At 41.5% G+C, this 13603-nt stretch overlaps 1 protein-coding gene across 1 annotated transcript in view; it reads right to left on the bottom strand.

Moving 5' to 3' along the window:
• cacna1db (calcium channel, voltage-dependent, L type, alpha 1D subunit, b) overlaps nt 1-13603 on the bottom strand; it is a 216090-nt gene that overhangs the window by 30361 nt on the left and 172126 nt on the right. The window contains exons 33-35 of the mRNA XM_065247770.1: nt 8973-9132; nt 8288-8415; nt 8107-8203 (exon numbers count right to left, since the gene is read on the bottom strand). Of these exons, the coding sequence (XP_065103842.1) occupies nt 8107-8203; nt 8288-8415; nt 8973-9132 (385 nt within the window). The remainder of the gene's footprint in view (nt 1-8106; nt 8204-8287; nt 8416-8972; nt 9133-13603) is intronic.

Genomic DNA, 13603 nt, shown 5'->3' with positions numbered 1-13603 from the left:
AATAGGCGCTGCTGGGCTAAAACATGATGTAGGATTTTAGCCTTGTAATATCTTTGCTGCATTGGATCAGTCTCCTTTCTAAAAACAGGCAAGAGCTTTCTAGCCTCGTGTCAGCAGCGCCTTGCATCACCCATAGACCTTAAAACATCCAGAGGATGGCGGACGGGTGCAGTTTTTAAAATTGGTCAAAAAACGTTATTGCGGATGGATGGCGGATGGATGATACGTTTTGTGATGCGGTTACGGTTGAAAAAATAGCCCATCCGCGCATCTCTACTTCATGTGCACACCATGCTAAACATAAGCTTATCTAAACAAAGGTAAATTTAAATACATTTGTTTGCTAAGAAGTGTTGTTAAGATCATTCATCATTCATTGTTATACAAACAAACCATATTCATCAATAATCGTGTACTTTGACAAAAACTAAGCTTTAGGTGTTTATTTTCATGTATTGTTTTGTAAATGTCAACTTTTTCTTTTTATCTTCTTAAGATAAATGATCATTAAGAGGGGTTTTAAGGGTTTCTTGCATGCCCAATGCACTGATTTCATAAAAACACCCATTTACATTCAAAACATTTGGCTTCTTTGTCTTAATGTCAACAGTTTTATTACTTATCCATTATTTATTACGGCTTATACTACGGGTCTGTTGAATGCTTGAATCTGACTGGCTGATGAACGTTCTGAGGTGTGCTATTATTTTCTGGGAAAGGCACGGCGAACTTAGTTCAAGGCAGCTCTCTTGAACTTATTACAGATCCATATCACTTCACATAGTTAACTGTAATAACGGACTAACAAAAACAACATGACAGACGATTTTCCGAGAAAATAACAGCACTGTTAACAACAACTGTTTGGCGACGCACAGAGGTAGCCTCGTTCACACATCTCTCCCTCTCGCTCGCCCTCTTCTCTCTCTTTCTTTCTCTCTCTGAGTCTCTGTCGCTCTCTTTCTAATAACTTTATTAGAATGCTATAAACGGCTCAAGCCTCCATTGCCAGCTTTAAAATGACGTTTTGGAACAAGCAAAAGATCCGTTGGATAAGACGTGGAAGATGAAGTCCTCACAACAGCAATTTAAGTAAAAAAAACGGACAAATCCCTTTAAATATATCACGTGATTGATGTCTTGAGGTGTGGTAACCGTGGTATAAGCGGAATAATTGACTCAGGGAATCAATTATTCCTTACATATGTAAAATTATTTTGTTTACACAATCATCAAAACGTATCACTGTGTGTGCATACAACTGTTATAAAGGCATGCACAGGTTTTATGTTAGTAACAAGAATTATGTCATTATGTTGCTTTGTGTTCTAAATTAGTATAAAATTGATATTACAGAGAAACTATTCAAAAGAGAACCATCTTTAATATAACTTTTTTATATGTATTCAGATTTTAAAATCAGTAAACTGTCCCCCGTGTTCCTGACACACAGTTCTAATCATATCACAATCCTGAATGTTTATAAACATAAAACAAACAAAAATATACGCACATGAGTTCAAATACTAAAAATAGTAGCAATATATCCTAATAATGTTTAACTAGTACATTGTATAAACTGATAGAAACGTAACATTTCAGGTGTTTGTGGACATATTTTAGACACAAGTTGTTTATTCTAATCTTATTACAATTAGGCACTTCACAGCTAAAAAACACAGCTCAAAACTCGCGTTTGAATCGTGAATAGGAAATTCATTTAATATGAAAACACAGGCGCGTCACAGCTCAAAACTCGCGTTTGAATTGTCAGAAGGAAATTCATTAAATATGAAAACACAGGCGCACTTCACAGCTCAAAACTTGTGTTTGAATCGTAAATAGGAAATTCATTTAATGTGAAAACAGGCACACCACAGCTCAAAACTCACGTTTGAATTGTAAATAGGGAATTAATTTAATATGAAAACACAAACCACTGTAGTTTGCTTGACCGCATTAATCACGTATAACACGGTCGAGAGTGCAGCAGTGCTAAAATCACCTCCTTAAATGGACTGCATGTACAGTATGAGGTGATTGATAAGAGACAAACGAGCGTTCCACGCACCAAAGGCTGGTTGCCGTCGCAAGGCATGTCCAACCCACAGCAGGTGCTGGACAAGCTCATATCAAAAGCACTTCATGCAGCCGTGTGTAACTTTAAGCATAAGCGTCCCGGCCGTCAGCTCGGGGCAGGTCCTTTGCTTAGTCAAACTGAAGTTGTCTTTTGAACAGAATGCCACGATATTCAGCTTTCTTGGGACTCGTTAGGGGGGTACGTGAGCCTGCCTTAAACAAGATGCCGCGCGTCTGACTGTGCGCGCTCTGGTGTTAAGCTCGCTTCTCGAGCGTCATAAAACAAATTCATTGTGGCGGGTAGCAAACTCACTTGGAGGTTGATATTTTCCCTTAATTTCTCCGAATGTTGGAGCAGAGCGGAGGTGTGAGCGTCTTTCGGATCCACTGATATAAACCAGCCATCTGGCCAAAAAACATCATAAACCACTTGGCTATAAGCCTTTTGAGTGGCCGTCCGGAAAGGGGGCGCGATTCAAAACACTTGGAGCCATGAAAGGTCTGAGGCTGCCGTTTCTCTAGGAAGAGAAATAACGGCCGTAAGACCCTGTACGCTTGCACTGTCAGTACCGTAGTGGAAAAACTGGGGTGGTCTCTGAGCGAATTTCAGTGAGAAAGCATCTGAATTATTGTTTAGAATTCAACCCGGTGTCCCGGGAATGGATCTCCAAACCTGGGTATGACGACGAGCATCTATACAATTATGGACAGCGGGCCGTGTGCGCGTATATTGACCACTTGCCGGTAAGGCAAAAAACTGTTTTGAGACACCGCACAGCCGTGGGGTGTCAATTCACGCTAAGGTATAGTGAGCACGGGAATTGCTCTGAGAGGAATTCAATATCGTTCGCCACTACAGTGAGGTTGCATAACCGACAGAATTACATGTGTATGTTCCTGGATAAACAGAGCACACAAAAATATTTCAGGCCAGTCCAGCCGAGGCGCGACTTAACCTTTTTTCTCCCAGACAGTCTGTTCTCTACTGCCCCTGCGGCTATGCTGCAAATGAGGACAGAGGCATCACTTATAGTGATCGACCGATATATCGGCCGGCCGATACATCGGGCCGATTTTAGCAGGTTTTAGGTGTATCGGCATCGGCCGATTCGCGGCTTGCGTTCGCCGATAGTTTTTCCCCGGCATTAATTACAGACAGGCGCCCACAGGCAGCTCTGTGTTGCTGGAGGCTGCCTGCAGCCCGTGCATTGCCCCTCCCCCCACTAGCAGAGCGGAGCACTCCAAGCTTGCGCTGGTAAGTTTTAAACTTCAAAGCATCTTTTAACTGTTTGACTGAAATATTGCCATATACTTTGAAAGTGTTAACACATTGCTCTATATGTGCGTGCAATCATAGCTAAGAAAGTTTGGTGGTCCTAAAAGAAAACGCGAATGCCTATAAAACTGCTTGCCATTGTATTTAGGGAGCTTCAAATAGCTTTTAGGCTAACCGTATGCATACGGCAGCTGTTACGAACACTGGTCATAGGATTATATAATGCTGACGTTGTTCCGTGATTTCGTGGTATTTATAGGAGTTTTATTCAGCGACCACCAGTCTGACGTTTGGACGCGACGCGTGCTCATAATGCCGCAAGCGAACGCAGGTCATGTGATCAGCCGAACAGCTGAGCATAGCTGGACAGGGTGGGTTTTTAATTCTCATCTCCATAAATATATGTAGTAGTAAAAGGCTAAAAATCAATATCCATTGCTGATAGTTTCTCGTCATTGTGGAGAGCGCAGTTCATGGTTGCATACGTTTATGGGTGATAACGCGGAGTTTCGCAGAATTTTCGTCAGCGAAAATAAGAAATTCGACCCAAAGCATTTAGTTCCAAACAGTTCACACATGACTTTTATGTGACCGGAGAAGTGTTTTTTTGTAAGTTTTGTCAACATTTCCGTTCACTGGGAGCGCAAAGATACATGCATTCTCTCATCCATGTCCCTCTCACTGCACCTCTCCCACATGCACGCGCTCTACTATCTGACCGAAGTCCGTACACAAATCCTCATTTATGTGTTCAGTTTTATGCGTTTTAAGCGAGCTGAGGCAAACTAACTATCCCTCGCATTTATTATAGGGCACTAGGGTGTGTGAGGTACAGAAGTGGGGCAATTGGCATGTTATTCAGAATTCTTAAGTTGTTTTTTGTTCCCCTTGTTATGCTGCTTGGTTGCTGCTATTGTGTGCAATGGTGTAATTATTATTTTATTTATGTATTTTAAGCAGCACTGAATTTTCTTACTTGTTCTACCTCACCTTTTCTTACTATTTGTTAAATATAGTTCAGTAAATGTTCCTTTTTTAAATTAAGAGTTGTAACATTTGGTTTCATTTTTTGGTGTCATTTTTATGATATAAACTGAATGAGAAAAAGCAGTATCGGCTCCAAATATCGGCTAAAGTAAATCGGCAGCCTGTATCGGTCATCGGCTAAGGCTGATGGAAAAAAATCGGCATCGGCACAAAAAAATCCATATCGGTCGATCCCTAATCACTTACCCCGGATTACCACCGACTGCGGAACGGCTGCGGATCCGTTGCGGAACGGCGGCGGAGTCAATCGGTTTCCATTCAAGTCAATGTGTGTATTTCCACTGACTGCGCTCAGAATCCGTCACAGCTCCGGCCATCCGCAGCCCTCCGGCACAAATACGCAGAGCTTCTATTTTTGACGGATGCCGGACAGCTCCGCAGGGCGGAGCCATGACTTTATCGCGTGATCATACCTGAATTCACGAGAACTTGTGTTTTTTTTTTTATTAAATCTTTGCAATACAAACATTACAAACACACACAAATAAAGTAATTAATACTGAAACAACAAATAATAGACAGGAACGGAGCCAGAGGGAGTTTCAAATAAATACATTAAAGATAGATCATATATAAATGTTTTAGCAGCCTTCTTATTTTTTGAATTTTGCATGGATTTGATGTACTGCTCTGTCTACGTGAGTTCTCGTGTTGTGATCTGGGCTGGTTTGTAAAAACGTCATAATTCAACGGCATAATGGGCAGAGACAGAACTAGGTATCGCGGGATCATCACGTGAATTTGCGAGACCTCATGAGTCCTCGTCACTTCAGCACGCAGCCGCTCTGCAACAAAAAGGGAACTGGTGGGTATTGACGGACGGCAGAGTGCGGAGACGTAACGCAGCGGAGCTGATCTGCAGCTGCTCCGCAGTCGGTGGAAATCCGGGGTTATACCCACAGAGCTAGCCGTTCAGGCGGTGATCAGAGCGGCTCACGGAGCAGAGCAGTTTGTCTTTGTGGTCTATGCAGAGGAAGAGTCTGCCGTGAGGCCCGCGGTATTGCCGTTGATTAAAAGGGCAGAAAAAACGGAATATATATTTAACACAGTGGTTCTCAATCCTGGTCCTGGAGCCCCACTGCTCTGCACATTTTGTATGTCTCCCTTGTTTAACACAGCTGATTCAAAATCATCAGCTCATTACCAAAGATCTTATTGTCCATCAGATAAGAGAGACATACAAAATGTGCAGAGCAGTGGGGCTCCAGGACCAGGATTGAGAACCACTGATTTAACAGATGTACCAATATTCAGCGCACTGATATATTGGATTGAATAAAGGGAGGTGTTTGGGCCTCACCATATTGTCAAACATATGTGACCAGTCACGGAAAGTAGTGACACAAGTCTGATCTGGGCCATTTAGTGGGGGATCCTAGATGACTCGCAGGCCTCAGCCTCTAACTGTGCATTCAGACTGCCACCGGCGAGAGCATCAATAAAAGCTCTGGCTGCCCTGACAACGACGCTAAAGAAAAGTTGTAGTGGACGCTCTGACGCTCGAATGCATTCTCTGAACTCCTCTAAGGCGGAGGTTTCCGCCTTCCGATTGGTTGCCGGTGAACATTTCCGCCTTCCGATTGGTTGCCGCCGAACCGCGTCATCTCTCATTACCATAAAGTTGAGCTGATTTCAACTCTCCTCGACGCTCACGCTGTACATGACGCGCCGCTGCTCGCCGGAGCTCGCCGCCGGCTCTCATTGAAAATGAATGACTTCCAGCCACTTTAACGCTCTCGCCGGTGGCGGTCTGAATGCACAGTAAATCAGGGTTGGGCAATTCTGGTATTGCAGGGCCACAGTCCTACAGAGTTTAGCTCCAACCCTAATTCAAGCTGATTAGATTTTTCAGACAACAAGATGTGCTTTATTAGGGTTGGAGCTAAACTCTGCAGGACTGTGGCCCTGCAATACCAGAATTGCCCACCCCTGCTCTAAGTGCTACACAGGAAACGCATGACTACCTAATGAGGGACCAACCACTAAGGTGTGGAAGGCAGATATAGCTGGTATATAAACCTCAATTGTCAAAGGAGACCGACCTGCTGCAAAACGCTCCTATAAAAACTATAAGAACTGAACCTACAAGGCAATTAACTGGGTCATATAAGTACTCTTGGCACAATGTAATAAAAAGTCTCCATTTAAATGCATACAATTTTTTGGTGGAGGGAGCGCTGAAATGTAAAATATTCTGCACAACCTCGGTTGAGAGACCAGTCAGAGGCCAGACGCACAAACTCATTCGCTCTAGGCAGGGGTGAAACAGTTCTCCTAGCCTGAGACAACAGATACCTCCAGATCGGCACCTTAAACGGGGAGCCCTCTAGAAGAGAGACGAGGTTCGAAAACCACACTGTGGTTCTCAAAGTGAATGCACGCCACGCCCATCAAATGCGCAAAACACGTCATGCAAATCCTCCCAGTGATAAAGCAGGTACAAGGAGGAACGCATTGTCTAAAGTTTTCTGCTTTCTTTGTTGCTTTCTTGCTTCCGCCTATTCTGTCACGCACAACCATTGGTCGAATTTGATACACATACTCAGACACTGTCAGGCATTAGGCGTTCCCAAAGCATCAGCTCTCTGACACAGTGTGGAGTTCCTTTAAAAGGAAACAGCAGAAAACAGCATTCAAACAGCCTCTGGCATTCTTTTAATATTTGATTTTAAAAAGCTTAAAGGGATAGTTCGGCCAAAAATGATATTAAACCCATGATTTACTCACCCCCAAGCTGTCCGAGATGCATATGTCCATCGTTTTTCAGACAAACACATTTTCAGTTAATTTAGAAAATGTTTTAGATCTTTCACTTAATCAAATGTAAAGTTACTGGGTCCACGACCTTCAAGTCCAAAAAATGTGCATCCATCATTCACAAAATAAATCCAAACGGCTCCAGGATGATAAACAAAGGTCTTCTGAGGGTAATTCGCGCGATGTTGTTGTAGAAATATCCATATTTAAAACACTATAAACGAAAATAAATACCTTCCGGTAGCGCCGCCATCTTAGACTCCTCTGTATTCAGGAGAGAGTATTAGCGTAGTTTGCGCACTTTTCTTAGTGACGTATGACAAATTCGGAGGGCGGGGGCATAGAGAAGCAGCAGAGTAACCTCCGTAAGCTCTCATCTTGAATGCGGACGCGACTAAGATGGGTATTACCGGATGAGAGTTATTTTCGTTTAAAAAGTTTTAAATGTGGATATTTCTACAACAAAACCACGCGGACTACCCTCAGAAGACCTTTGTTAATCATCGTGGAGCCGTTTGTTTTTTTTGTGAAGGATTTTTTTGGACTTGAAGGACATGGACCCCATAACTTCACATTTGATTAACTTAAAGATCTAAACATTTTCTAAAATAACTGAAAAATGATGGACATATGCATCTCGGACGGTTTCGGGGTGAGTAAATCATGGGTTTAATATCATTTACGGCCGAACTATCCCTTTAAAGTGGAGCAAGAAAACATTTCTTACACCATGACAGCACAGCCATTGGTCGACATTGATGCAAGCCAGCTATGTATACATGATGTTGGTGGTAAAAATCGCGCCATTCGTCTGTGCATCTCAGCAGACTTCAAGAACTATTAAAGCGGGTTTGAATCATTAACAGTATGATTGTAGATTTTCACACATGTGTCGAATCTATGAGCAATCCAGTGTTGTTTTGCAATGAGCATTCAGTATTGCAAACCTTGCAGGCGACTCTGTGAGGACACAGTTTGCCAAAGCCCAGAGGTGGCTGAATCCTGCGCAGTAACGTCACCACATCCAAGTGTTTGATACGGCCCCTGAAAAACACAAAGTACTCAATGTCAACAAAACACACACCTTTGTGAAATATCTTATGGACAAATATAGATCTGTGTGTATACCTGGCCTCAGGATCGTATTCTGACCAAATCCTCTTGAATTCATCTAGGTGATGTGGTCCAAGAATCGACCAATCACGCGTCAGGTAGTCAAAGTTGTCCATGATGATGGCAACAAACAAATTAATAATCTGGAAAAAAAAGAATAAAAAGTAATATCATATAAACAAAACTAAAAAAAATTATTTGCGTATTTGTGACAATTGCATGAAAGTGCACTGGGTAATGTTTTAAAAGATAAAATGGGTTCACATGTAGATCAAAGTCATATACAAGATAGGACTTTCCTGTTGCTGTTTGTGCTCGGATGAGCTTTTCATATATTTATTGTATTTAATCTGCTGCAGAGGAAGCGAATACATAGACTCTGAGGATGGCCTGTCCTCTCTTTGGATTGGTCACATTTGGCTTTTGGATGGCACATTTTTATGGACTCCATTTATTTGTTTGTGTCAATAAAACCATTTTGTTTTTAGCTGGGTGTATCTGCTAACCTGACCGTGCAATATGTAGATATAGTGGTGAAAAATAACACATTTGTGTGATATTATTTATGCAGTGAATTTTGTGGATGCACAACGTCAATTGTCCAAACAAAGTAAGCGTGTACTTCATCAAATATAGACTATATTCATACAGTAGTAAACATGTCAACACAGTATTGAAGTATTTCGCTGGGTTAAGGTACCAGAAAAGCACACAGCATGTAAAAGCTGATGAAGAAGACGATGGCAAAGGTACTCCCGCAGCTCTTCTCTTCTCCAGGGTTGTATTCCGACTCAGAGTCGCACTGTTTGCCGGGCAAACAAGCCAACATGATTTCCTGCCACCCTTCACCTGTCGCACATCTGACAAATGACAAGAGAATGACCATAAAATATTGTATGTTGTTTATTCTCATTTTCTTAACTTTAAAATGAACTTCAAGTTCCAATTGTTTATTTAAGTTAGTGATGCCCTGATCGATCGGTTTCAGATCGGTATTTGACGATAACAGCATTAAGGGCGCACTCACACTATCCAAACCAAACCGCGCTCGGGTGCGTTTGACCCCCAAAGCCTGGTTTGTTTGACTAGTGTGATCGCTCAGTTCCGCGCCCGGGCGCGGATTGGTTAATCGTGCCGCGGCCGGGTTGCAGAGGTGGTCCGGAGCGCGGTTCACTTGGGCTCAGGCGCGGAAGGCTGTGGTGTGAGCGCAATCACGCCTGAGCGCGATTCAAAAGGTGAAGACGTCAGTTGCGCGACCACTCACATTCATCTGCCTCCTTAAAAACCTTTAGATGCGCGCAGCGGGGTTACGTGAATGTCCGAGCTGCGCACCTGACAGAACAACTAAGCAATATGATGACATGTGAGAGGGCTGTCTGTAATCGCGCACCAAACGACTCAAATAGAAAACACAGACTTATCATTACGGTGGGTTCCAGTGTTAAGAGAGAGCTTTACTTCCTGCTTTTTTCAAAACAATCGCATCTTAATGACGAAAGCGCGCCCGGACTCGAATCGATAAAAAGTATAGTGTGAGTGCGTGCACCTGGGGGAGTAGGGAGGGGTGACAATCGCGCTGGGGCATGGTTTGGTTTGGATGATGTGAGTGCGCCCTAAATGACTCAATCGGTTTTGAGCATTTAAACATTTCATTTTTCCTCACAGCTGCTCTTGTCAGTTAAGCCGCCGTGTGCACATACAGCAGCCGGTCATCAGTCCACGTGTACAGAGCGATCTCTCTTGTCTTAAAGCTACAGTAACTTAATTCAGCTCTCAATAAAATTACTCTCTGCTCTTCACTGAAGAACTGTTGTACTTCATACGAATGTGTGTATATTTAATTCATACAGTAAAGACTGTGAAGTGTTTTATTTGCATTACTTTTAACAGACATAAACCTTTTTAACCCTTTAACTGCCACACCAAGAAAAAGGCATTTGAAAAAAAAATTCTTATGTCGCTAGTTAACACACTCAATGTATATTTTATTTCAACACATTTTGATAAATGAACTTCTTTGTAAACCAGCAATGCTGTGCAGAGTAAGCCAACATTAGAAACAATCCTTCAAACAATATTAAACATCATTTAAGGAGTTATTTTTGATTAATTAATCAGTAATTATGATTTCAGCCTGAAAATCCAGAAGTGGCAAAAAAACTTAAGAAATTATCTCAATTTCAGTTCTTTCTGGTTCTCGAATCTGATTGGCTAGGAGGCTGGCGTGCGATATTGTACTGATAACGTAACAGTAATCGCTTCACCGAAAAAATCCCTGAGGTAAGGGATTTCTTTAAGAGGGTTGCAACAAAGGTCTTAACTGTCACCCTTACCTAAGTGTTTATAGTAAGTATTTTACGGTAGTTTCTGGCAAACACGACAGCGGAGAAACTGTTGCTATAGTTACAAAATCTCACAGCGTAAACAAATCAACGCATGCAGCTCAACAGACGGCGGATTTGTGTACAATGAAACATCGCAAATAACAGACTGTAAAGTGCCGCATGTATAAAACCTCAAAGTAATTCAAACTTGAAGCACTTTAGAAATGCGCGTGGGTACTTCATTTTCAGTGTTGGGAGCGTTACTTTAAAAAGTAATTAGTTATAGTTACTACCGTATTTTTTAATATATAAGGCGCACCGGGTTATAAGGCGCATAGAATAAAAGATACTGCAGTCAAACGTTTGACTGGGTTTGTGTTATGCATCCACTAGATGGAGCTGTGCTAAAGGGAATGTCAGATAATGTCAAACTTTATTAAGCCTTCTGAAAACTCAGTTCAAACGTTGATGTGCATATCAACAATATCTCCCAGCCTTGCTCACTCTTCTCCCAAACGTGGAAGGGAACTTTTCCCTAATTCAGTAAACACGTTGTAAATTAAACGGTCTGATACTCGCGCGAGCCGGCTGCGGAAGCCTTGATCCATATATAAGGCACTCTGGATTATAAGGCGCACTGTCATTTTTTGAGAAAATTAAAGGCTTTTAAGTGCGCCTTATAGTGCGGAAAATACGGTAATTACTTCTCACAAATAGTAACTGAGTTAGTAACTGCGTTACATTATTATAAAAGTAATTAATTACCAGGAAAAGTAAGTACTGCGTTACTTAAAAAAATTCTAATATTTAAAATAACTTGAATGCCCCTTACAAAATTAAATATGTTAAATGACTAAAATGGATACTAAAGAGAAACCACTAATTTTGTTGCAGCATGTGACGATGTGAGGTGCTTTATTAGATCAGAATTACTTGCCACAGACGTAGAGAGTGCTTTATTCTTCGTGTTCGCGACCGCTACCTTTGAGCTTGTTGTACTTGCCATCACCCTGTCACCGGTGTTTTCGGAGTGATTGATGCGCGATTACGGGGCTGCCTGTCAGTGCTTTGAGAAGGGGCACAGCAGCAGCACCGCTGCTCGTTGAGAAGAGAAAACGATGCGTGTTTTCATGTCAGTATCCAAAGTCTCCAACCACGCCAGAAAATATAGCTAGATTTGTCCTATAAAGTCGCTAAAGTGATAGAAAGTTGCTAAATCTAGCGACAAAGTGACCAAGTTGCTCAGACTTTTTCACACTGCTCGCTCGGACTCGGACTGTGCGAGTGTGCGCGCCTGTTTGTGAACTCTGCCTCTGGTTGGCTAACGATGGAAATTAAGCCAATCATCATCAGCTGTGTGGTTCTCCCAACCCCTCTAACATACACTCACCAATCATCATCAGTTATGTTTCTCCCAATACACACACACACACACACACACACACACACACACACACAAACACACGAGAAAAACAGTGTTTGGCTGAGAGAACGAGCATACGCATGTGAAAATCACTACAGTGAGATCAATTTTAGTAAGGTGCAGCATTTTAATGTCAGTAACGATAACGGCGTTATAACGAGGGAAACAGTAATTTATTTGATTACTCGTTAATGAAAAAAAATAACGCAGTTACTTACAACCCCGTTATTCCCATCACTGTTCATTTTCTTAAAAAACCATAAAAAAAATCGCGTGTGACGTTAAGGGACCTGTTATAGTCCCTTAAGTTTTTGAGGGAAAATGGGACTTAAGGACTTTGTTGCAACGCATAACAGAACTTAAGGTAATACTTTAGCAATACTTATTGACAGCTTTAAGGTTCACTTAAGGGTTTTTCTTGCAACCCATTTTCTATTAAGGGTACCCTTAACCTTATATTTAAGGGATTTCTTAGCTTAAGGACTTTCATGTGCCGTCGAACTGGCCTCATGCCTCTGGCCTAATCTCAGCCGTGACGATATAAACAAATATCACACGACTCAGAGCACTATATTGCTTTTATACAACAGTTCGACGGCACACGTTTAACAAATCAACTGTTTGGTTGAGCACGTTTTTGAAAAATTATTGAAAACAGACGAAAGTATGTTATATACCAAGTGACATAATTTTGAAAGTTAGGGCTCTTACAGTGTAATATGTGAAAAAATTATGCTTTTCTTGCAAAGTTTCAACAAGAACCATTAACATGGCAGGAGTGATTTCTTTCTCTCTGATATCTGTCTAAGAGGATGTGTTGGGACAAGTGCTGTTGATTGACACACTGACATCTAGTGGATTTTTTTGGCACATAGCTCAACCAAATTACTGCAAGTTACTGTATATAACAAAGGCAACATCGGTGGTATTATTTTATCTAGAAAAATGTTAACAGTTCCAGTCATTAAAGAGCTTGCATATCAGCTTGAAGAATCTGTGATCGGCATTGGTATCGGCCGATCACAGAAAGACAACAAATCGGTATTGGCTCCAAAAATCCTAATCGGAGCATCCCTAATTTAAGTAAAGCTTTGGTAATGCTAATTTGCATTTTAGCTTTATTGTATGGTACTGTATTATTCCTTTAACATTCCTCTATGTTTAGGTTAGGTTATTCATTTATAAAGCTCATTTTTTTAAAAAAACAGATGTTTCAGATTTTAAAGACTTTAGACTGGTTTACACAGACTGTCTTACACGGTCTCAAATAAAGTGCAGTATATTCAGTTTAGTCTTGATATATTGATTTCTTATCAGGTATTTGGGGTAGATAAGAGCTTTCAGATGACCTCTCAGATACCCATCCATTTCTTGAAATGGTTAAAATGTGATGTAGTTGTCTTAATTTCAGTCATCTGAATAAAAGCCATTATTGGTTCAGATGTGTTACACGTTTGAAAAAACACAACACAAAACTAACGTGAGTTCAGGAAACCTGTATGTGCTTTTAAGAAGCTTGACGGACGCTGGTCAATGTGCTTCATAGTGTCGACAGAAACACTGTCATGGTCTTCAGAGGAAATA

Source organism: Paramisgurnus dabryanus, chromosome 11 (genome assembly GCF_030506205.2).
Source record: "Paramisgurnus dabryanus chromosome 11, PD_genome_1.1, whole genome shotgun sequence".
Classification (NCBI taxonomy): Eukaryota; Metazoa; Chordata; class Actinopteri; order Cypriniformes; family Cobitidae; genus Paramisgurnus; species Paramisgurnus dabryanus.
This window is presented reverse-complemented; position numbering and strand designations above follow the sequence as displayed.